The following is a 25903-nucleotide window of genomic DNA, read 5'->3' as shown; positions in this document are numbered from 1 at the left end:
GCCAATCTAGACACGGTTTTCCGCAAAAAAGCCCCGATGGCCATTTTCGCGATTGGGGCTTTTTTGCGGAAAACAGCACTGTGCTGTTTACACTGGCCCTCTTGCGCAAATGATTTGTGCAAGAGGGATTTTGCCCAAACGGGAGCAGCACAGTATTTCCGCAAGAACACTGACGATCTTACATGAGATCGTCCGTGTTCTTCCGGAAATTCAAACGACCAGTGTAGACAGCTGGCAAGTTGCCAGTCTAGACACAGCCAGTAAGTGACATGGTTTTGCAAACAGGGGCATGAGGCTGACCGACATCCTTGGGCGAATGGCTGGCGTTTCGTTCATTCATTCTCAGCCTACCTTATTTGAGCAGAGCGGTTCCACCTCCTCGCTGCAGGCACTAAATGTGCTGAGGGAACAGGGGGTTTTATTTCCTTCCCTGGCTTCTGGGACCTAATCCCTGGAGGACGTGTCTTGCCCTGTTCCCCACACAAAGATCAGCTCTGCCTGGAACTGCAGCAAAACAAGATTCCCCCGGCCAGTCATATCCTAGGAGATTGTAACATCGCCCCATTCAGTGTCATCAGCCCCATCAAATGCTGAGTGAACGGAACGTTTTCCCTGTTGCGAGGAGGGTTCTGAAGCTCAGTTTAAGAGACGTCAACTCCAGCTTCGGTTTTTACATTGCTAGAAGTGCAGACCTTCGGCCGACCTTCAGCTGTGGTGTGGACCTGGCCTTTAGCTGATTAGCCTATCCCTCGATCACGTGGCCTCCTTATCACAAATGTGCTGGGATCCCAAACTCTGAACATCTCAACCTGACGTGAAGCTCCACCTTAGAGCCACCTAGCTGAGGTTTGCAACATGTTGGGATTGTGCCCAAAAAATACATAATACACAGAACTTTGGGCTCTGTGGTGACCGATGGCCATTATTTAACTCTTTATACTAAGCCTTTGTGAAACTGCACATGTTCCTGCTGTAAGATCTTCCACCATGGTACCTGCTTATGGTGTTCCGAGATGCTCGGGTATTGTAGCATCCAGCATGCAGGACACCAATGAGACCAAGCGGGTGAGGACACCAAGTGACTTTTCCGTCTCTCTCTCACTAGCTACAAAAGAAGCGGCTTTTCCCCCACTCTTGTTTTTCAAAACTCTTTTTAAAAATTTACACCCTGAGCTCTCTTCTGTTCCTGCTGACACTTCCTCACCCTTCTCCCCTCCGCTTACAAAGAACGACCATTAATGTAATGGCTTCCCACATTGCACCAGTTAGAGGGACAAACAAGCCCTTTCTCTTTTGTCTTCACTTGGATGCATGATTAGAGGGCTCAGTGGATGAAACCCGAAACAACATAGAAAAAGAGGAGATTGGAGGAGGGGGTTTTGACGTCTCTTTTTGCCTTGAACTCTAAGACTCCTTCACATTATGAAACACAACAGTGAGAAGGGACTGTGACTGCTTGGGATGCAGCAAGCACACACGAGGGGGAAGGGAATCGCAAAGCCAAACAAACAGACTCTCTAGGCTCCAGATAACCCCAGAGGCGTACAAGTGACTATCTCCTGTTTTCCTTGGACACAAACGCCTGAGCCTGTATGGCAGGGAAATATCGTTAGGTGACACCTGAAGGCCATTGCATCATCCTGGATGAAATTCTCCTGATTCAAATGTCCTGTGCATGGTTATTATCTAATAAAATGAATAATATTTGAAGTTGAAACCCTACACATTGAAAACTGTTCTTGTATTTCCTTTTTGCAAGCACATTAATATCAAAAAGTTCTATGCCACATATTTAACCTCTTGAACTTTGCAATAAGTGTAACTGACTCAAAATGACTTTGCCCGGTCAATACAGGCCTCACTTGCTAGTTTATTATAAGAAGGCGCTGAAAGAGGTACACATGGAAACATAGTAATATTTCTCAACATGAGAATAATTTATGTTGATCATACAGTTACACAAATATCACCAGATATTGGACCAAAGGTTTTTGTATCATATATATCCTGGACCCGGGCACATGGCGCGGCGCTTGCGGGGAGCGTCGGCCCCGGGCGCGCAGCGCTTGCGGGGGAGGGGGAGTGTTGGCCCCGGGCACGCGGCACTTGCAGGGGGAAGCGCCGGTCCCGGGCGCGCGGCTATGGGGGGGCCCTGGCCCCGGGCGCGCGGCTATGGGTGGCCCGGCTGAGCGGCACAGAAGTCAACCAAGTGCTACGGCAGGAGGCGAAGAGGGGTGGGGTGCTGACGTGCGGTGTGACAGCGGTTCCAGGCCCCACCCTCTGGCTGAGAACAGACCTTGGCTGGGGGGAGGGCAGGGGAATGTGGGGGAGGGGGAGGTGGAGGACAACTGGAAGGCTGCGGGATCAGTGCTGGGGTGAAGGGAAACGGTGCAGGGGGACAGCTGGAGCTCATAGGCAGCCACTAAGCCGGGCTGCCACGTGGGAGCAAGCAGTGCAAACAGCCGTTTGGGCTCTGTGCTCCCCATGCAGAAGGAGGAGAAGAGAAATAGAGAGTGAGAGACAGGAGGAGGAGGAGAAGAGAGAATGAGAGGCAGGAGGGGGAGAAGAGAAAGAGAGATGGAGAGAGAGACAGGAGACGGAGGAGAGCTGAGGAGGGGGGAGGCAGTAAGAGTGGAGAGAGAGAGAGAGAGATGGAGCGAGAGACCGGAGGCTCAGGAGAGAAGACCGAGGGTATGTCTACACTACCCTCCTAGTTCGAACTAGGAGGGTAATGTAGGCATACCGCACTTGCAAATGAAGCCCGGGATTTGAATTTCCCGGGCTTCATTTGCATAAGCCGGGCGCCGCCATTTTTAAATCCCATCTCATTCGAACCCCGTGCCGCGCAGCTACACGCGGCACGGACTAGGTAGTTCAGACTAGGCTTCCTAGTCCGAACTACCATTACTCCTCGTGGAATGAGGAGTAACGGTAGTTCGGACTAGGAAGCCTAGTCCGAACTACCTAGTCCGTGCCGCGTGTAGCCGCGTGGCACGGGGTTCGAACGAGCCGGGATTTAAAAATGACAGCGCCCGGCTTAATCAAATGAAGCCCGGGAAATTCAAATCCCGGGCTTCATTTGCAAGTGCGGTATGCCTACATTACCCTCCTAGTTTGAACTCGGAGGGTAGTGTAGACATACCCCGAGATAGAAAGGGAAAAGGACGTGGAGGAGAGACCTGAAAATCCCATTTTATGATGGGCTAATTGGCTAGTTGTTATATATCGATAGAAACGGTTATAACAATATGAGTGCTGAACGCAGAAATTATTTTACAGATGTAATATAAAATATGTACAGTGTTTCTCTGACTCAGGTGAATAGCCTTCACCTGCATATAGGAATGTAGGAGCGATGCAATCAAAATGGTCCTTTAAGGACTCATTATCAATGAATCTATGATGCACATCCCGATGTTCCAATCCAATCTGCAAACATAAACCTAGGCACTTACGCAAAATGGCAGGGGAGTCAAGAAATTCTCGACATTAAAACTCTGCTGAAAATGGTACAATCTGCACAAAACAGGGGAAGACATTTTATGAAATATTTCTCACGTTCAGCCATTTCCTTTTTTTGACATTTCAAATTTTCCATATATGAAAACAAGGTGCTACTTTCACTAAATATTCTCACTTGATGCTTTAATGAACTTCAGAACTGGTCAGAAGGTTTCTCTCTCTCTCTCTCTCTCTCATTCATTCATTCATTCATTCATAGGTTTCACATCCTAATTTCCTGACAGCTTTGAAAGAGATTGTTTCAAAGCACAAAATATTAATAAAAGAACTTGAGGGTAATCTGAGGAAGTACAAGAAAACAGTTACGACTTTCCTTCTGCCTAAACCTTTGCACTAAATCTACTTTTCCTTCACTGATTTCTCCAGTTCTGTGGAAAGAGGGTGTTTCCTACAGTTTTTCTCAGGGCTCCCTTCACCTCTTTGTTCCTCAGTGTGTATATTATTGGGTTCAACATTGGTGACACAATTACGTTCATGAGGGAAATCATTTGATCACTCTCGGGTCTAGAGCTAGATTTGACCCCCAGGTAGGTGATCAGTGCGAGTCCATAGAACAAAGTCACCACCATGAGGTGGGAGGAGCAAGTGGAGAACGCCTTACGTCTCCCCTCTGCCGACGGTAGCTTGAGAACGGTGCAGATAATGACGATGTAGGACAGGATTATCAATAGAAAAGGGCCCATGATGAACACAACTGTCACAGTCAAGACCATGATGTCGTTTTTTGATGTGTCGGCGCAGGCCATCTTCAGCACGGGCGGGATGTCACAGAAGAAGTGGTGGATGCGGTTGGAGCCACAGAAGGGGAGGCTGAAGATCCAAGTGGTCTGAGCTACTTCCACCGAGATGCCAAAGAACCATGAAGCCCCCGCGAGCTGTGCACACGCCCGGCCGCTCATGATGGTGGTGTAGTGCAGGGGGTGGCAGATGGCTGCGTAGCGGTCGTAGGCCATGGCTGCGAGGAGGCAGCATTCTGTGAGACACATAATAGTGTCGACATACATCTGGGCTGCACAGCCAGCAAGGGAGATGGTCTTTTCCTCCACCAGTAGGTGAACCAGCAGCTGAGGGACCACACTGGTGGTGAAGCAGATTTCCAGGAAGGACAGGTTGACCAGGAAGAAATACATGGGGTTGTGCAGGGAGGGATTAAGCTTAATCAGGAGAATAACGAGCAGGTTCCCCAACATAGTAACTATGTACATGGCCAGAAGCACCAGAAACAGAAGGATTTGCAGGTCGCCAAGGTAGGAAAACCCCACCAGGATGAACCCGTCAGAGTTGGTCTGGTTCTTGCCGGCGTCACCCTTGGAATAGGTCATCTGCAGGGATGAGAAAGACAGAGAGGGAATCTGAGGGAAACCAAATCTGTGGATGTGAGTGAAAAACAATTGATACACGTTTCATTTCTGTTACTGCAGTTCTGCACAGAAATACATAACCTGGTCAAATCTTCTTCTGGTTCCTCCTGTGGTAGCTGTAGATAGAAACCAATCAAGCTATGCCAAGGTGGAACAGCTGGAGAGATGTTCTATGACCCCAGTGGAATTACAGAAGATCGTAATCTAATACATGAGCTCTTAAAAAGCTAGAATAGTTTGTTCCCACAATGGAGACATTACTGCTTCCAGTACTGAGGAGTTCTATTTATTTCCTCTCTGCTAACAGCTGTCACTAAGCTAGGGGAAGAGGTAGATATGTCTGACGGCAGAGAGAGGGTCTAGAGTGACCTAGACACATTGGAGGATTGGGCCAAAGGAAATCTGACGAGGTTCAACAAGGACAAGTATAGAGTCCTGCACTTGGGATGGAAGAATCCCAAATATTGTTACAGGCTGGGGACCGACTGGTTAAGCAGCAGTTCAACACAAATGGACCTGGAGATTATGGTGGATGAGAAGCTGGATATGAGTTAATAGGGTGCCCTTGTAGCCAAGAAGGCTAATGGCATATTAGGGTGCATTAGGAGAAGTATTGCCAGCAGATCTAGAGAAGTGATTATTCCCCTTTATTCATCACCGGGGAGGCCACATCTGGAGTGTTGTGTCCAGTTCTGCCCCCTTCCCACTACAGAAAGGACGTGGACGCATGGGAGAGGGTCCAGCGGAGGGCAACGAAAATGATTCAGGGGCTGAAGCACATGACCTGTGAGGAGAGGCTGAGGGATTTGGGCTTGTTCAATCTGCAGAAGAGAAGAGTGAGGGGGGATTTGAGAGCAGCCTGCAACTCCCTGAAAGAGGGTTTCAAAGAGGATGGAGAGAGGCTGTTCTCAGTGGGGGCAGGTGGCAGGACAAGGACCAATGAGTGGTGTCAAGTTGCAGTGGGGGAGGTCTAGGTTGGATATTAAGAAAAACTATTTCCCGAGGAGGGTGGTGAATTGCTGGGATGGGCATCCTAGGGAGGGGGTGGAATCTCCATCCTTACAGGTTTTTAAGTCCTGGCTTGAAACAGCCCTGGCTGGGATGTTGAGTTGGGGCTGGTCCTGCTCTGGGCAGGGGGCTGGACTCGATGACTCCTTAGGTCTCTGCCATTCTGTGATTCTATGATTCCCAAAAAGCACATTCCAGGTGTCTCTCAATATCCAAAAGCAGAGTCATGGCCAAAACTGAAACGTGCCATCAACACCAGTGTTTTCTCCTGGAAAACATTGATCTGCATTAAACCAGTTTTTCAGCATTGATTCTAAATGAATGATTGATTGGCTGACATTTGCATCTGTTCTACATCAGTGGAGATGTTTACTCACCCTAAGCTAACACAGCTGGGCATAGATCATCCAATAAATTATTCAACTGCATTGGAAGCAAATTTTTATATCAGAAGGGTGAGAAAGCTACTGGGGGGAAGCTGTTCTAGATTTGATTTTAACAAACAGGGAGGAACAGGTCAAGAATTTGAAAGTGGACGGCAGCTGGGGAGAAAGTGACCATGAAATCAGAGAGTTCATGATTCTAAGGAATGGGAGAAGGGAGAACAGAAAAATAGGGACCGTGGATTTCAGGAAGGCAAGGTTCCATGGGAAGCAAGACTAAGGAAAAACAACCGAAGAGAGTTGGCAGTTTTTCAAAGGGACATTATAGAGGGCCCACTGTGTAGGAAAGATAGAAAGTCTGGCAAAAGACAGCCTTGGTTAATTCAGATCTTTCGTGGTCAAAAAAATCAAAAAGGAGTCCTATAAAAAGTCAAAACTGAGACAAATTACCAAGGATGACTATAAGGACACAATATAGGAATGCAGTGGCAAGATCAAACAGGCAAAGGCACAAAACGAACTCAAACTAGCTACAGACATCAAGGGAAACAAGAAGACACTCTATAAATATATTAGAAGCAAGAGGAAGACCAAGGACAGGGTAGGCTCATTGCTCAGTGAGGAGGGAGAAACAATAACAGGAAACATGGAAAAGGCAAAGGTGCTTAATGACTTCTTTGTTTCAGTCTTCACCAATAAGTCTGATGATGAAGGAATGCCTAACAGTGAATGCTAGTGGAAATGAGATAGGTTTAGAAGATAAAATAAAATACTTAGAAAGGTTAGATGTCTTCAAGTCACCAGGACCTGATGAAATGCATCCTAGAATACTCAAAGAGCTGATAGAGAACTCAGCTGAGCCTTTATCTATCATCTTTGAAATTATGGAAGTCGGGAGAGATTCCAGAAGACTGGAAAAAGGCAAATCTAGTGCCCGTCTATGAAAAGAGAGAGAAGAACAACCCAGGAAACTACAGATATCAGTTTAACTTCTGTGTCAGGGAAGATAATGGAGAAAGATATTAAGGAAATCATCTGCAAACAACTGGAAGATAATAAGGTGATAGGTAAAGTCAGCATGGATTGTTAAAAAACAAGTGATGTCAAACCAATCTGGTAGCTTTCTTTGATAGGATAACAAGTTTTGTGAATAAGGGAGAAGCGTGGATGTGGTATACCTAGACTTTCATACGGCATTTGATACAGTCTTGTACGACATTTTATAAATAAACTAGGCAAATACAAGTTAGAATGAGCTACTGTAAGGTGGGTGCAATACTAGCTGGATAACAGTTCTCGGAGACTAGTTACTAACAATTCACAATCACACTGGAAGGGGGGTTCCTTAGAGGTCTGTTTTGGGACCGGTTCTGTTCAATATCTTCATCGATGATTTAGATGATGGCATAGAGAGTATGATTATTAAGTTTGCAGATGATACCTAGCTGGGAGGGATTGCAAGTGCTTTGGAGGATAGAGTCAAAATTCAAAACAATCTGGAGAAACTAGAGAAATGATCTGAGGTAAATAGGATGAAGTTTAATAAGGAAAAATGCCCAGTATTCCAGGTAGGAAGGAACAATCAGTCTCACATGTACACAATGGGAAGCATGTATCTAGGAAGGAGTCCTGTAAAAAGGAGTCAGAGTGGCCCACAAACTAAATATGAGCCAACAATGTGACACTGTTGCAAAAAAAAGCCAATGTGATTCTGGGATGCATTAAAGACACGAGAAGTCATTCTTCCCCTCTACTCTGCGCTGGTTAGGCCTCAGTTGGATTTTTCTGTCCAGTTCTGGGCACCACATTTCAAACAGATGTGGAGAAATTGGAAAAGGTCCAGAGAAAAGCATCAAGAACGATGGAAGGTCTAGAAAACATGTGCTTTGAGGGAAGACAGAAAGAATTGGGCTTGTTTAGTTTAGACAAGAGAAGACTGAGAGGGGACATGAGTGCAGTTTTCAAGTATCTAAAAAGGTGTTACAAGGAGGAGGGAGAAAAATTGTTTTCCTTGGTCTCTGAGGACAGAACAAGAAGCAATGGGCTTAAACTACAGCAAGGGAGGTTAAGGTTGGACATTTGGAAAAACTTCCTAACTAACGAGCTGGTTAAGCGCTGGTATAGATTGTCTAGGGAGGTTGTGAAATCTCCATTCCTGGAAATATTTAAGAGCAGACTAAACAGGGATGGTCTAGATGGTGATTCATCCTGCCGTGTGGGCAGGGGATTGGATCTGATGATCTCTCGAGATCCCTTCCAGTTCTAATGTTCTGTGATTCCATAATAAGGAAGAAAGTCTGGGTAGATTCTTGTCAGTGGTATTAGAGAGATATTTTCTGGGCTCAGAAAAGTCCTCTGGACACACCACAAATGCAACACAAAGAATTATGAATTGTTGCTGCTCTTGTTTGAGTCTCACCTGTCACTCTTCTTGGCTATATGGAATTCCGGCACCACAACATCATCTAGTGTAAATTAGCATCACACCCCAAAACATGATCCATGATAGTTTTGTTAGCTGAATAAAATCAGTGATCTAGAGATGAATTGATGTACTAGTAAGTGGACTGGCATTTACTTCATTCATTCTCAGCCTACCTTGTTTGAGCAGAGCGGTTCCACCTCCTCACTGCAGGCACTAAATGTGCTGAGGGAACAGGGGGTTTTATTTCCTTCCCTGGCTTCTGGGACCCAATCCCTGGAGGACATATCTTGCTCTGTTCCCCACACGAAGAGCAGCCCCACCTGGAACTGTAAGAAAAAAAGACTCCCCCGGCCAGTCATGTCAGAGGAGACTGTAACATTGTCCCCTTCAGTGTCATCAGCCCCATCGCCCGGTGGGCTTGTAGATGAAATTCACTCTGGGACTTTCTGACTTGAGTAAATTCTGGGAAAGTTTGCTCAAGGGGAAAGAGGGATGATCTGTCCCAGAGAACGCAACACACAGAGTCAGGGAGGGGCAGGAACAACCCCCAGGGCTCATGGCTCTCTGAGGCTCAGACTCTTGGCCCCAGTCTAGTGTCAGAGGTAGGCAGAGACCCCTAGAGCTCTGACTCAGTCCGTGCTTCTGGCAGTGCTGCAGCCTGGCACTAGGAGGTGCCGAGTGACAGGGCTGAATCGGGAGGGCTCGGTAGGATGGTCTCAGGTGGGTGGATCCCAATACCCCAGCCTGGCACTAGAGGGCGCTGAGCGACAGAACTGGTCAGAGGGCTTTGTGGGATGGTCTCAGGTAAGGGGATCCCAGCCTGGCACTAGGGGACACTGAGCGACAGGGAACAGGGTGCGTGACTCATTCGGGGACATTCTCCTCTGGGGTGCATCACTGACCCCAGGATCCCAGCCCAGCCACAAGGGGCGACGCGCTGCCTAGAGTTCGGTGTGTCCGTGGGGATCACAAGGAGCAGGGTGGGGCTTCGGCTGTGGGCCTGCCCCATCAGAATTGCTGCTTAGCTCAGGCCCCGGCATGGCCCTCCCAGACCCCATGCTTCAGGGGATGGGATGGGAGGTTCTCCCCTTGGGGTTGTTGCTGACCCATAGCAACACACCATAGAAGAAGGGTCACGGTGTCTGGTAGAAGCTCGCACAATATTGACCAGAATTTTATTAACACAATTAGGAAATTCACTAGCACAGCATCCTGGCTAGGCAGGCGGCCCACAGTACGGTAAGATCCGAGCTCCCATCAACTGACACCTCCTTTGCAAAGCAACCCAAAGTGTCTCTCTTCCCCTCACCACCATGAGTGGCCATTACACATTTATGTCACACCCCATACAGCCCAGGATATAGTTTTTCACATGTTGCATGGATGCGGTTGTGCCTAATGCTGATTCAGCAGGGGGCACCTGATGCTTTTCCTTATTGCAGTCCATCGGCATAGTCTATCAGGATGGCCATCTCCCATACGCTGTTGATTAGTGGATGATCGTCACTGCAGCGATCAATGTTCCAGAGTTTGATTTAGAAGGTCTAGTAAAGACCTGCTAAATGGACCCGGACTCAATGGAGTGATTTCTCCATTGCAAGGATGCTTCTGGATCTCAGCTTAGGAGATGTTGAGTCCAGCTACAATGCTTACGTAACTAGGATTGCGAACCTTCAGCCGACCTTCAGCTGTGGTGTGGATCTGGCCTTTAGCTTATTCGCATATCCCTCAATCACATGTTATGGCCTTCTTATCAGAAATGTGTTAGGATCCCAAACTCAGAACATCTCAACATGCCATGAACCTCCACCTTAGAGCCACCTACCTACTGTTTGTAACATGTGAGTTTACGCCAAAAACACATACATAAATAATCAGAACTTTGGTGTTGTGACCAATGCTCGTATTTAACTCTTTATACTAACTCATTGTGCAACTGCACCTCTTCCTGCTGTAAGATCTTCTACCGACGGTACCTGATTACACTGTTCTGAGATGCCGGGCTGTTTGGCTTCCAGGATACTAATGAGACCAAGTGGGTGAGGACATGGCTTTTCCTGGCCAAACTTCTGTCTCTTTCATGAGCTACAAAAGATGTCACCTCTCCCAACTTTGTATTTCAGAACTCTTTTTAGAAATTTAGGCCCTGAGCTCTCTTCTGTTCCCACTGTCACTTCCTCACCCCTCTACCCTCCACTTAGGAAGAACAACCGTTAATGAAATGGCTACCCAAAATGCACGGGATAGAGGGAACAACAAGCCCATTTCTCTTTTGTCCTCACTTGGATGCATGATTAGAGGGCTCGGTGGGCCTCTGGGATGAAACCCAAAACAACATGGAAAAAGAGGAGATTGGAGGAGGGGGTTTTGATGCCTCTTTTTGCCTTGAACTGTAAGACGCTTTCACACTATGAAATACCACAGTGAGGAGGGACTCTGACTGCTTGGGATACAGCAAGCGCACACGAGGGGGGAAGGGAATCGGAAAGCCAAACAAACGGACTCTCTAGGCACCAAATAGCCCCAGAGGTGTACAAAGGATTTTCTCCTGTTTTCTATGGACACAAACGCCTGAGCCAACGCAAAAGGGAAATGCTGTTAAGTGACACCTAAAGGCTGTTGCATCATCCTGGTTGAAATCCTCCTGATTCAAATGTCCTGTGGATGGTCATTATGTAATAAAATGAATAATATTTGAAGTTAAAACAACACACATTTAAAACTGTTCTTGTAGTTCTTTATTAAAAGTAGATTAATATAGAAATGTTCTATGATATATGTGTTATGCCTTGAACTTTGCTATAAGAGTAATCGACACAAAATGACTTTGCCTGGTCCATGACGGGCCTCACTTGCTAGTTTATTATAAGTAGGCAGTGATACACATAGACATGGAAAGATAGTAATATTTCTCAACATGAGAATAATTTATTTTGAACATACAATTACACAAATACTACCAGATACAAAAGCTTTGGTGCAATATTGCTATATAGTGATAGCAGCTATTGTAGTGATATGAGTGTTGCACGCAGAAATTACAGATGTAATATAAAATATGTACAGTGTTTCTCTACCTCAGGTGAAATTCCCTCATCTGCAAATAGGGAGGTAGGTGCAATATCCTCAAAATGGTCCTCTAATGACTCATAATCGATGAATCTAGGATGCTCATCCTGATGTTCCAGTCCAATCTCCTGGCATAAACCTCGGCACTTATGCAAAATGACAGGGAAGTCAAGAAATTCCCAGTATTAAAATCCTGCTGAAAACTGTACAATTTGCACAAAACAGGGGAGAACATTTTCTGAAATGTTTCTCACGTTCAGCCATTTCTTTCTTTGACATTTCAAATTTTCCATATATGAAAACTTCCACTAAATATTCTCACTTGATTTTTTTCAATGAACTTCAGAGCTGGTCAGAAAGTTCTGATTTCTAGAATTTTGTCAGAAGTTCATTCATTCATTCATTCATTCATTCATTTGTAGGTTTCACGCCCCAATTTCCTAACAAGTTTAAAAGAGATCAGTTATTTCAAATCACAAAAGATTAATTAAGAACAACTGAAGGTCATCTTTGGAAGTACAACAAAACAGTGATGACTTTCCTTTTGTCTAACCCTTTGCACTAAATATATTTTTCCTTCACTGATTTCTCCAGTTCTGTGGAAAGAGGGTGTTTCCTACAGTTTTTCTCAGGGCTCCCTTCACCTCTTTGTTCCTCAGCGTGTATATTATGGGGTTCAACATTGGTGACACAATTACGTTCATGAGGGAAATCATTTGATCACTCTCGGGGCTAGAGCTAGACTTGACCCCCAGGTAGGTGATCAGTGCGAGTCCGTAGAACAAAGTCACCACCATGAGGTGGGAGGAGCAGGTGGAGAAGACTTTACATCTACCCTCAGCCGACGGCACCTTGAGGACACTGGAGATAATGCAGACGTAGGACAGGATTATCAGTACAAAAGGGCCCATGATGAACACAACTGTCACAGTCAAGACCATGATCTCATTTTTGGATGTGTCGGTGCAGGCCATCTTCAACACTGGTGGGATGTCACAGAAGAAGTGGTGGATGCGGTTGGAGCCACAGAAGGGCAGGCTGAAAATCCATGTGGTCTGAGCTACTTCCACCGAGATGCCAAAGAACCACGAAGCCCCCGCGAGCTGTGCACACGCCACACTACTCATGATGGTCGTGTAGTGCAAGGGGTGGCAAATGGCCACGTAGCGGTCGTAGGCCATGGCTGCAAGGAGGCAGCATTCTGTGAGACCCATGATGGTGTTGACATACATCTGCGCTGCACAGCCCGCAGTGGAAATGGTCTTTTCCTCCACCAGGAGGTGAACCAGGAGCTGAGGGGCCACACTGGAGGTGAAGAAGATTTCCAGGAAGGACAGATTGACTAGAAAGAAATACATGGGGGTGTGGAGGGAAGCGTTCAGCTTTATCAGGAGGATAACGAGCAGGTTTCCCAACAGAGTAATTACGTAGATGACCAGTAGCACCAGAAACAGAAGGATTTGCAGCTTGCCAAGGTAGGAAAACCCCACCAGGATGAGCCCGCCAGAGATGGTCTGGTTCTTGTCAAGGTCACTTTTGAAATAGGCCATCTGGAGAGGTGAGAAAGACAGAGTGAGAATCTGTGCATGTGAGTGACATCATTCAAAGAGATTTCCTTTCTATTACTGCAGTTCTGCATGGAAATACAAAACTGGGCCACGTTCTCTCCTGGTTTCTACTGCGGTGAAGCTCTGCCAAGGTGGAACAGGTGAAGAGATGAATCTATGACCCCAGTAGAATTACAGTGGATCAGAATCTAATACCTGGGTGCTAAGGCAGCTACCAGAGTTTATCCTCACAATTGGGGAGTCCTCTTTGCAGTACCGAGGGATTCTATTCATTTTCTCTCTACTCAAAGGGACACTAAGCTTGGTGGGTGAAGGAGATACATTTGAGGGCAGAGGTGGGGTCCAGAGTGACCTAGACATATTGGAGGAATGGGCCAAAGGAAATCTGAGGACGTTCAACAAGGGCAAGTGTAAAGTTCTGAATTTGGGATGGAAGAATCCCAAACATTCATAGGCTGGAGACCAACCGGCTATGCAGGAGTTCTGCAGAAAAGGACCTGGGGATTAGAGTGGTTGAGAAGTTAGATATGAGTCAACAATGTGTCCTTGTGTCCAAGAAGGCTAATGGCATATTAGGGTGCATTAGAAGGAGCATTTCTGGCATATCTAGAGAAGTGATTATTCCCCTTTTTATTGGCTCTATTGCGTCCACTACAGAAAGGATGTGGACTTACAGGAGAGGGTCCAGCAGAGGGCAATCAAAATGATGAGGGGGATGGAGCACATGACCTATGTGGAGAGGCTGAGGGATTTGGGTTTATTTAGTCTGCAGAAGAGAAGAGTGAGGGTGGATTTGAGAGCAGCCTTCAACTTCCAGAGGGGAGGTTCCAAAGGGGATAATGAGAGGCTGTTCTCAGATGGTGGCAGATGGCAGAACCGGGAGCAATGGTCTCATGTTGCATTGGTGGAGGTCTAGGTTTGAGATTGGGGGAAACTATTTCTGTAGGAGGGTGGGGAAGCACTGGGATGGGTTACCTAGGGAGGGGGTGGAATCTCCATCCCTGGAGGTGTTTCAGTCCTGGCTTGACCAAACCCTGGCTGGGATGATTGAGCTGGGGTTGGTCCTGCTTTGGGCAGGGGGCTGGACTCGATGTCTCTTGAGGTCTCTGCCAGCCCTGGGATTCTGTGATTCTATAATTCACATAAAGAATATTCCAGTTGTGTCCTATTCATATACACAAACCTTCTTCCAAAAAGCGTGGAGTGCCCCATCCCACTTACTCATAGACTTATAGGCTGTGTCTACACTGGCCACTTATTCCAGAAAATCAGCTGCTTTTCCGGAATAACTTGCCAGCTGTCTACACTGGCCCCTTGAATTTCTGGAAAAGCACTGACTATCGAATTTAAAATCATCAGTGCTTTTCCGGAAAAACTATGCTGTTCCCGTTCGGGCAAAAGTCCTTTTCCAGAAAACTGTTCTGGAAAAGGGCCAGTATAGACAGTACAGTAGTCTTTTCCTGTCGCGAAAATGATGATCAGGGCTTTTTTGCGTAAAAGCTCGTCTAGATTGGCCATGGACGCTTTACTGCAAAAAGTGCTTTTCCGGAAAGGCGTCCTGCCAATGTAGATGCACTTTTTCCGAAAATGCTTATAATGGAAAAGTTTTCCGTTATAAGCATTTCCGGAAAATCATGCCAGTGTAGACGTAGCCATAGACTTTAAGGTCAGAAAGGACCATTATGATCATCTAGTCTGACCCCCTGCACAGTGCAGGCCACAGAATCTCACCCCCCCCCCCCAGAATAATCCTCTCACCTATAGCTCAGATATTGAAGCCTTCGAATACTTTGAAGACCCCAAGATGCAGCGAATCCTGAAGCTGTGATCTGTACCCCATGCTACAGAGGAAGGCGAAAAACCTCCAGGGCCTCTGACAATCTACCCTGGAGGAAAATTCCTTCCCGACCCCAAATATGGTGATCAGCTAAACCCTGAGCACGTGGCCAAGACTCACCAGACAGACACCCAGAAAGTTCTCTATAGTAACTCCTATCATCCCTCCATTGACCTATTTACCTCTGATAATGAATGGTCAATTAGTTACCAAGATCATGTTATGTCATCAAACCATCCCCTTCATAAACTCATCTAATTTAATCTTGAAGCCAGATAGATCTTTTGCCCCCACTACTTCCCTTGGAAGGCTGTTCCAGAACCTCAGTCCTCTAATGGTTAGAAATCTTCGGCTAATCTCAAGTCTAAACTTCCTACTAGCCAGCTTATATCCATTTGTTCGTGTGCCCACATTGGAATTAAGCTTAAATAATTCCTCCCTCTCCCTGGTATTTATCCCTCTAATATATTTAAAGAGTACAATCATGTTTCCCCTCAGCCTTCTTTTGGTTAAGGTAAACAAGCCAAGCTCCTTGAGTCTCCTTTCATAAGACAGGTTTTCCATTCCTCGGATCATCCTAGTGGCTCTTCTTTGTACCTGTTCCAGTTTGAATTCATCCTTCTTAAACATGGGAGACCAAAACTGCACCCAGTATTCCAAATGGGGTCTCACCAATGCCTTGTATAACGGCACTAACACCTCCTTATCCCTACTGGAAATACCTTGCCTAATACATCCCAAGATGGTATTAGCCTTTTTCACGTCCATGTCACAATGTCGGCTCATAGTCATCCTATAATCAACCAGGACTCCGAGGTCCTTCTCCTCCGTTACTTCCAACTGATGTGTCCCCAGCTTATAACTAAAGTTCTTCTTATTAATCCCTAAGTGACCTTACACTTCTCACTATTAAATTTCATCCTATTGCTATCACTCCAATTTACGAGGTCATCCAGATCTTCCTGTCTGAATTGGCAATACCTCCCAACTTTGTGTCATCCGCAAATTTTATCAGGACACTTCCACTTTTGGTGCCAAGGTCAGAGATAAAAAGATTAATTAAAATTGGCCCCAAAACTTATCCCTGAGGAACTCCGCTAGTAACCTTCCTCCAGCTTGACAGATCACCTTTCAGTATGACCCACTGTAGTCTCCCCTTTAACCAGTTGCTTATCCACCTAACAACTTTCATATTAATCCCTATCTTTTCCAATTTAACCAATAATTCCTCATGTGATACTGTATCAAATGCCTTACTAACGTCGAGGTAGATTAGATCCACTACATTTCCTTTATCTAAAAAATCTGTTACTTTCTCAAAAAAGGAGATCAGGTTGGTTTGGCACGATCTACCTTTTGTAAAACCATGTTGTAATTTGTCCCAATTGCCATTAGCCTCAATGTCTCCAACTACTTTCTCCTTCAAAATTTTTTCCAAGATCTTCCATACCACAGATGTCAAACTAACTGGCCTATAGTTACCCGGGTAGCCTTTTTTCCCTTTCTTAAAAATAAGAACTATATTAGCAATTCTCCAGTCAAATGGTACAGCCCCTGAGTTTAGAGATTTATTAAAAAATGTTGCTAATGGACTTGCAATTTCATGTGCCAGTTCTTTTAATATTCTTGGATGAAGATTATCTGGGCCCCCCGATTTACTCCCATTAAGCTGTTCAAGTTTGGCTTTTACCTCGGATATGGTAATATCTACCTCCACATCCTTAGTCCCATTTGTTATGTTATCATTATCCCTAAGCTCTTCATTAGCCTCATTAAAGACTGAAGCAAAGTATTTGGTTAGATATTGGGCCATTCCTAGATTATCCTTAACCTCCGCTCCATCCTTAGTAATTAGCGGTCCTACTTCTTCTTTTTTTGTTTTTTCCCTATTTATATGGCTATAAAACCTTTTACTATTGGTTTTAATTCCCTTTGCAAGGTCCAACTCTACCTGGCTTTTAGCCTTTCTCACTTTCTCCCTACATGCTCTAACCTCAATAAGGTAGCTTTCTTTACTGATCCCTCCCATTTTCCACTCCTTATATGCTTTCTCTTTTTCTTAATCACCTCTCTGAGATTCTTGATCATCCACTTGGTGACTCTCACTATCCGAAGTAAGCAAGAAGAAGACCAAGAACAGGATAGGTCCATTTCTCAGTGAGGAGGGAGAAACAATAACAGGAAACTTGGAAAAGGCAGAGGTGCTTAATGACTTCTTGTTAGGTGAAGGCTAACACTTCTTTATTTCAGTCTTCACCAAAAAGTCTGATGATGAAGGAAAGTCTAACAGTGAATGCCAGTGGAAATGGGATAGGTTTAGAAGATAAATAAAATACTTAGAAAGGTTAGATGTCTTCAAGTCACCAGGACCTGATGAAATGCATCCTAGAATACTCAAAAAGCTTATAGAGAAGGCAGCTGACCCTTTATCTATCATCTTTGAAAAATTATGGAAGTCAGGAGAGATTCCAGAAGACTGGAAAAAGGCAAATCTAGTGCCTATCTATGAAAAGAAAGATAAGAACAACCCAGGAAACTACAGATATCAGTTTAACTTCTGTGTCAGGGAAGATAACAGAGCAAGAAATTAACGAAATCATCTGCAAACACCTGGAAGATAATAAGGTGATAGGTAAAGCCAGCATGGATTGTTAAAAAACAAGTGATGCCAAACCAATCTGGTAGCTTTCTTTGATAGGATAACAAGTTTTGTGAATAAGGGAGAAGCGTGGATGTGGTATACCTAGACTTTCATACGGCATTTTATACAGTCTTGTACGACATTTTATAAATAAACCAGGCAAATACAAGTTAGAATGAGCTACTGTAAGGTGGGTGCAATACTAGCTGGATAACAGTTCTCGGAGACTAGTTACTAACAATTCACAATCACACTGGAAGGGGGGGTTCCTTAGAGGTCTGTTTTGGGACCGGTTCTGTTCAATATCTTCATCGATGATTTAGATGATGGCATAGAGAGTATGATTATTAAGTTTGCAGATGATACCAAGCTGGGAGGGATTGCAAGTGCTTTGGAGGGTAGGATCAAAATTCAAAACAATGTGGAGAAACTAGAGAAATGATCTGAGGTAAATAGGATGAAGTTTAATAAGGACAAATGCCCAGTATTTCAGGTAGGAAGAAACAATCAGTCTCACATGTACACAATGGGAAGAGTGTATCTAGGAAGGAGTCCTGTAGAAAGGAGTCAGAGTGGCCCACAAACTAAATATGAGCCAACAATGTGACACTATTGCAAATAAGCCAATGTGATTCTGGGATGTATTAAAGACACGAGAAATCATTCTTCCCCTCTACTCTGTGCTGGTTAGGCCTCAGTTGGATTTTTCTGTCCAGTTCTGGGCACCACATTTCAAAAAGATGTGGAGAAATTGGAAAAGGTCCAGAGAAAAGGATCAAGAATGATGGAAGGTCTAGAGGACATGAGCTTTGAGGGAAGACAGAAAGAATTGGGTTTGTTTAGTTTAGAAAAGAGAAGACTGAGAGGGGACATGAGTGCAGTTTTCAAGTATCTAAAAAGGTGTTACAAGGAGGAGGGAGAAAAATTGTTCTCCTTGTCCTCTGAGGAAAGTACAAGAAGCAATGGCCTTAAACTGCAGCAAGGGAGGTTCAGGTTGGACATTTGGAAAAACTTCCTAACTAACGAGCTGGTTAAGCGCTGGAATAAATTGTCTGGGGAGGTTGTGAAATCTCCATTCCTGGAAATATTTAAGAGCAGATTAGACAGGGATGGTCTAGATGGTGATTCTTCCTGCCATGAGGGCAGGGGACTGGATTTGATGACCTCTCGAGATCCCGTCCAGTTCTAATGTTCTGTGATTCCGTGATAAGGAAGAAGGTCTGGGTAGATTCTTGTCACTGGTATTAGAGAGATATTTTCTGAGCTCCGAAAGTCCTCTGGACGCACCACAAACGCAACCCAAAGAATGATGAATTGTTGCTGCTCATGTTTGAGTCTCACCTGTCACTCTGCTTGGCTATATGAAATTCTGGCACCAGAACATCATCTAGTGTAAATTAGCATCACACCCCAAAACATGATCCATGATAGTTTTGTTAGCTGAATAAAATCAGTGATCTAGAGATGAATTGATGTACTAGTAAGTGGACTGGCATTTAGTTCATTCATTCTCAGCCTACCTTGTTTGAGCAGAGCGGTTCCACCTCCTCGCTGCAGGCACTAAATGTGCTGAGGGAACAGGGGGTTTTATTTCCTTCCCTGGCTTCTGGGACCCAATCCCTGGAGGACATATCTTGCTCTGTTCCCCACACAAAGAGCAGCCCCACCTGGAACTGCAGCAAAACAAGACTCCCCCGGCCAGTCATGTCAGAGGAGACTGTAACATCGTCCCCTTCAGTGTCATCAGCCTCATCTCCTGGTGGGCTTGTACATGAAATTCACTCTGGGAGTTTCTGACTTGAGTAAATTCTGGGAAAGTTTGCTCAAGGGGAAAGAGGGATGATCTGTCCCAGAGAACGCAACACACAGAGTCAGGGAGGGGCAGGAACAACCCCCAGGCTCACGGCTCCCTGAGGCTCAGACTCTTGGCCCCAGTCTAGTGTCAGAGGTAGGCAGAGACCCCTAGAGCTCTGACTCAGTCCGTGCTTCTGACAGTGCCCCAGCCTAGCACTAGGGGGCACCAAGTGACAGGGCTGAATCGGGAGGGCTCGGTAGTACGGTCTCAGGTGGGTGCATCCTAATACCACAGCCTGGCACTAGGGGGCTCTAAACGACAGGGCTGGGCCAGGAGGGATCAGTAGGACAGTCTCAGGTGGATGGATCCCAATACCCCATGAGTGGCCATCACACATTCATGTCACACCCCATACAGCCCAGGATATAGTTTTTCACATAGTCTATGGATGCGGTTGTGCCTAATGCTAATTCAGCAGGGGGCTCCTGATGCTTTTCCTTATTGCAGTCCATCAGCATAGTCCTATCAGGATGGTGATCTCCCATAGGCTGTTGCTTAGTGGATGATCGTCACTGCCGCAATCAGTGTTCCAGAGTTTGATTTAGCAGGTCTAGAAAAGACCTGCTAAATGGACCCTGAGTCAATGGAGAAATTTCCCCATTACAAGGATGGTTCTGGATCTCAGCTTAGGAAATGTTGAGTCTAGCTACAATGCTTACGTTACTAGTATTGTGTGCCTTCAGCCAACCTTCAGCTGTGGTGTGGATCTGGCCTTTAGCTTATTTGCATATCCCGCAATCACATGTTATGGCCTTTTTATCAGAAATGTGTTAGGATCCCAAACTCAGAATATCTCAACCTGACATGACCCTCCACCTTAGAGCCACCTACCTGCTGTTTGTAACATGTGGATTTATGTCAAAAACACATACGTAAATAATCAGAACTTTTGGCTCTGTTGTGACCGATGCTCGTATTTAACTCTTTATACTAACTCTTTGCGCAACTGCACCTCTTTCTGCTGTAAGATCTTCTACTGACGGTACCTGTTTACACTGTTCTGGGATGCCGGACTGTTGTAGTTGTCTGGCCTCCATGATTCCAATGAGACCAAGCAAGTGAGGACATGGCTTTTCCTGGCCAAACTTCTGTCTCTCTCATGAGCTACAAAATATGTCACATCTCCCAACTTTGTATTTCAGAAGTCTTTTTAGAAATTTAGGCTCTGAGCTCTCTTCTGCTCCCGCTGTCACTTCCTCACCCCTCTACCATCCACTTACGAAGATCAGCCGTTAATGAAACTGAATCGCAAATCCAAACAAACGGACTCTCTAGGCGCCAAATAGCCCCACAGGTGTACAAATGATTTTCTCCTGTTTTCCATGGACACAAAGGCCCGAGCCAACACAACAGGGAAATGCTGTTAAGTGACACCTAAAGGCCGTTGCATCATCCTGGTTGAAATCCTTCTGATTCAAATGTCCTGTGGATGGTCATTATGCAATAAAATGAATAATATTTGAAGTTAAAACCACACACATATAAAACCGTTCTTGTAGATCTTTATTAAAAGTAGATGAATATGTAAATGTTTGATGACGTATATATTATGCCTTGAACTTTGCTATAAGAGTAATTGACACAAAATGACTTTACCCAGTCCATGATGGGCCTCACTTGGTAGTTTACTATAAGTAGGCAGTGATACACATAGACATGGAAAGATTTCTCAACATGAGAATAATTTATTTTGAACATACAATTACACAAATACTACCAGATACAAAAGCTTTGGTGCAATATTGTTATATAGTGATAGCAACTATTGTAGTGATATGAGTGTTGCACGCAGAAATTACAGATGTAATATAAAATATGTACAGTGTTTCTCTACCTCACCTACAAATAGGACTGTAGGTGCAATATCCTCAAAATGGTCCTTTAATGATTCATAATCGATGAATCTATGATGCGCATCCCGATGTTCCAATCCAATCTCCTGGCATAAACCTTGGCACTTATGCAAAATGACAGGGAAGTCAAGAAATTCCCTGTATTTAAATCTTGCTGAAAACTGTACAATTTTCTGAAATGTTTCTCACGTTCAGCCATTTCTTTCTTTGACATTTCAAATTTTCCATATATGAAAACTTCCACTAAATATTCTCACTGGATTTTTTTCAGTGAACTTAAAGCGGGTCAGAAGGTTCTGATTTCTAGAAGTTTGTCAAAAGTTCATTCATTCATTCATTCATTCATTCATTCATTCATTCATTCATTCATTCATTCATCCTAGGTTTCACGTCCCAATTTCCTAACAAGTTTGAAAGAGATCAGTTATTTCAAAGTACAAAAGATTAATTAAAAACAACTGAGGGTCATCTCTGGAAGTACAACAAAACAGTGATGACTTTCCTTCTGTCTAACCCTTCACACTAAGTCTACTTTTCCTTCACTGATTTCTCCAGTTCTGTGGAAAGAAGGTGTTTCCTACAGTTTTTCTCAGGGCTCCCTTCACCTCTTTGTTCCTCAGCGTGTATATTATGGGGTTCAACATTGGTGACACAATTATATTCATGAGGGAAATCATTTGATTACTCTCGGGGCTAGAGCTAGACTTGACACCCAGGTAGGTGATCAGTGCGAGTCCGTAGAACAAAGTCACCACCATAAAGTGGGAGGAGCAGGTGGAGAAGGCTTTACGCCTGCCCTCAGCCGACGGCACCTTGAGGACGGTGGAGATAATGAGAACATAGGATAGGATTATCAGTACAAAAGGGCCCATGATAAACACAACAGTCACAGTCAAAACCATGATCTCATTTTTGGATGTGTCAGCGCAGGCCATCTTCAACACTGGTGGGATTTCGCAGATGAAGTGGTGGATGCGGTTGGAGCCACAGAAGGGCAGGCTGAAGATCCACGTGATCTGAGCTACTTCCACCGAGATGCCAAAGAACCACGAAGCCCCCGCGAGCTGTGCACACGCCCTGCCACTCATGATGGTCGTGTAGTGCAAGGGCTGGCAAATGGCCACGTAGCGGTCATAGGCCATGGCTGCGAGGAGGCAGCATTCTGTGAGACCCATGATGGTGCTGACATACATCTGCGCCGCACAACCTGCAAGGGAGATGGTCTTTTCCTCCACCAGGAGGTGAACCAGCAGCTGAGGGGCCATACTGGAGGTGAAGAAGATTTCCAGGAAGGACAGGTTGACTAGAAAGAAATACATGGGGCTGTGGAGGGAGGCGTTCAGCTTTATCAGGAGGATAACGAGTAGGTTTCCCAACAGGGTAATTACATAGATGACCAGCAGCACCAGAAACAGAAGGATTTGCAGCTCCCCAAGGTAGGAAAACCCCACCAGGATGAGCTCGCCAGAGATGGTCTGGTTCTTGACGGGGATACTGTTGGAATAGGCCATCTGGAGAGGGGAGAAAGACAGAGAGTGAATCTTTGCATGTGAGTGACATAATTCATAGAGGTTTCATTTCTATTACTGCAGTTTTGCACGGAAATACGAAACTGGGCCACACCCTCTCCTAATGTCTACTGCGGTAGCTGTCGATAGATACTAGTCAATCTCTGGCAAGGTGGAACAGCTGGAGAGATGATTCTATGACCCCGGTGGAATTGCAATGGATCAGAATCTAATACATGGGCCCTAAAGGAGCAATTAGAGTTTATCCCCACAATGGGGGATTCCTTTTTGCAGTACCAAGGGGTTCTATTCATTTTTTCTCTAGTCACAGATGACACTAAACTCAGGGGAGACTTAGATATGTTTGAGGGCAGGGATAGGGTCCAGAGTGACCTAGATAAATAGGAGGATTGGGCCAAAAGAAATCTGATTAGGTTCAACAAGGACAAGTGTAAAGTCCTGCAATTTTGACGGAAGAATCCCAAACATGGTTACAGGCTGGGGACCGACTAGCTAAGTAGCAGTTCAACAGAAAAGGACCTGGGGATTAGAGTGGATGAGAATCTGGATATGAGTCAACAGCGTGTGCTTGTTGACAAGAAGGCTAATGGCATGTTGGGCTGCATTAGGAGGAACATTCCCAACCGATCTAGATAATTGAGTATTTCTGTATATTCAACTCTATTGCGTCCACTACAGAAAGGATGTGGATGTATTGGAGAGGGTCCAGCAGAGGGCAATCAAAATGATGAGGGGGCTGGAGCAGATGACCTACAAAGAAAGGCTGAGGTATTTGGCTTGTTTAGTCTGCGGAACAGAGGGGTGACAGGGGATTTGATAGCAGCCTTCAACTTCCTGAAGGGAGGTTCCAAAGAGGATGGAGAGAGGCTGTTCTCAGATGGTGGCAGATGGCAGAACGAGGAGCAATGGTCTCAATTTACAGTGGGGGAGGTCTAGGTTAGATATTAGGGAAAACTATTTCCCCAGGAGGGTGGGGAAGCACTGGGATGGGTTCCCTAGGGAGGGGGTGGAATCTCCATCCCTAGAGGTGTTTTAAGTCCCGGCATGACCAAGCCCTGACTGGGATGATTGAGTTGGGTTGGTCCTGCTTTGGGCAGGGGGCTGGACTCAACGACTCCTGAGGTCTCTGCCAGCCCTCGGATTCTGTGATTCTATAATTCACATAAAGAATATTCCAGTTGTGTCCTATTCACATTCACAAAGCATGTGGAATGCCCCATCCCACTTGGTGTCTCAATATCGAAAACCAGTGTCAGGGCCAAAACTGAAAAGTGCTATCAACACCAGTGTTTTCTCCTGGAAAACATCGATCTGGATCAAACCATTTTTTCAGCAGTAATTCTAACTGATTGATTGATTGGCTGACATTTGCGTCTTCTCTACATCGGTGGAGACATTTACTCCCCATAGACTAACATAGCAGGGCACAGATTTTCCAATAAGTTCTTTGACTGCATTGGAAGCAAATTTTTATTTCAGAAGGTTGAGAAAGCTACGGGGGGAAGCTGTTCTAGAGTTGATTTTAACAAACAGGGAGGAACGGGTCGAGAATTTGAACATGGAAACAGCTTAGGAGAAAGTGACCATGAAATATATTAGAAGCAAGAGGAAGACGAAGGACTGGGCAGGCCCATTCCTCAGTGAGGAGTGAGAAACAGTAACAGGAAACTTGGAAACGGCAGAGGTGCTTAATGACTTCTTTGTTTCGGTCTTCACCAAAAAGTCGGATGAAGGAATGCCTAACAAAGTGAATGCCAGTAGGAAGGTGGTAGGTTTAGAAGATAAAATGAAAAAAAAAAAACAGTTAAAAATACATAGAAAAGTTAAACGTCTTCAAGGGCCTGATGAAATGTATCCTAGAATACTCAAGGAGCTGATAGAGGATGTATATGAGCCTTTAGCTATCATCTTTGGAAAGTCTGAAAAAGATCGTAGAGATTCCAGAAGATTGGAAAAGGGCAAATCTAATACCCATCAATAAAAAGGGAAATAAGAACAAGTCAGGAAACTACAAATCAGTCAGTTTAACTTCTGTGCCAGGGAAGATAATGGAGCAAGTAATTAAGGAAATTGTCTGTAAACACTTGGAAAGTGGCAAGGTGATAGGGAACAGCCAGCATGGATTTGTTAAGAACAAATCATGTCAAACCAATCTGATACATTTCTTTGATAGGATAACAAGTCTTGCGGATAAGGAAAAAGCATGGATGTGGTATACCTAGACTTTCATAACGTATTTGATACGGTCTTGCATGACCTTCTTATAAATAAACTAGGGAAATACAACCTGGATAGGGCTACTGTAATGTGGGTGCATAACTGGCTGGATAACCATTCTCAGAGAGTAGTTATTAATGGTTCACAATCCTGTTGGAAGAGCAGAACAAGTGTGGTTCCCTCAGGGGTCGGTTTTGGGACCAGTTCTGTTCCATATCTTCATCAACAATATAGATATTGGCATAGAGAGTACGCTTATTAAATTTGCAGTTGATACCAAGCTGGGAGGGGTTGCAACTGCTTTGGAGGACAGGGTCAGAATTCAAAATGAGCTGGACAAATTGGAGAAATGGCCTCAGGTAAAGAGGATGAAGTTCAATAAGGACAAATGCAAAGTGCTCCACTTAGGAAGGAACAATCAGTTTCACACACACAGAATGGGAAGTGACTGTCTAGGAAGGGGTATTGCAGGAAGAGATCTAGGGGTCATACAAGCTATATATGAGTCAACATTGCGACACTGTTGCAAAAAGCAAACATGATTCTGAGATGCATTAAAAGGAGTGTGGTGAGCAAGACTCGAGAAGTCATTCTTCCGCTCTACTCTGTGCTGATTAGGCCTTAATTGGAGTATT

The 25903-nt window shown here is 45.0% G+C and overlaps 3 protein-coding genes across 3 annotated transcripts; all 3 read right to left on the bottom strand.

Annotated features, from left to right (window-relative positions):
- Nucleotides 1-3872: 3872 nt before the first annotated feature.
- Nucleotides 3873-4844, bottom strand: LOC102451382 (olfactory receptor 10A4-like). Its single transcript, XM_006112317.3, has one exon. It carries the CDS (start codon nucleotides 4842-4844, stop codon nucleotides 3873-3875), a length of 972 nt encoding a protein of 323 aa, XP_006112379.3.
- Nucleotides 4845-12346: 7502 nt separating this feature from the next.
- On the bottom strand, nucleotides 12347-13318 carry LOC102451149 (olfactory receptor 10A4-like). The gene has a single exon (XM_075912233.1). It carries the CDS (start codon nucleotides 13316-13318, stop codon nucleotides 12347-12349), a length of 972 nt encoding a protein of 323 aa, XP_075768348.1.
- Nucleotides 13319-22061: 8743 nt separating this feature from the next.
- Nucleotides 22062-23033, bottom strand: LOC102450915 (olfactory receptor 10A4-like). The gene has a single exon (XM_006112315.2). It carries the CDS (start codon nucleotides 23031-23033, stop codon nucleotides 22062-22064), a length of 972 nt encoding a protein of 323 aa, XP_006112377.2.
- Nucleotides 23034-25903: the final 2870 nt, after the last annotated feature.

The sequence above is a fragment of the Pelodiscus sinensis genome, chromosome 30 (genome assembly GCF_049634645.1).
Source record: "Pelodiscus sinensis isolate JC-2024 chromosome 30, ASM4963464v1, whole genome shotgun sequence".
NCBI lineage: Eukaryota > Metazoa > Chordata > Testudines > Trionychidae > Pelodiscus > Pelodiscus sinensis.
This window is presented reverse-complemented; position numbering and strand designations above follow the sequence as displayed.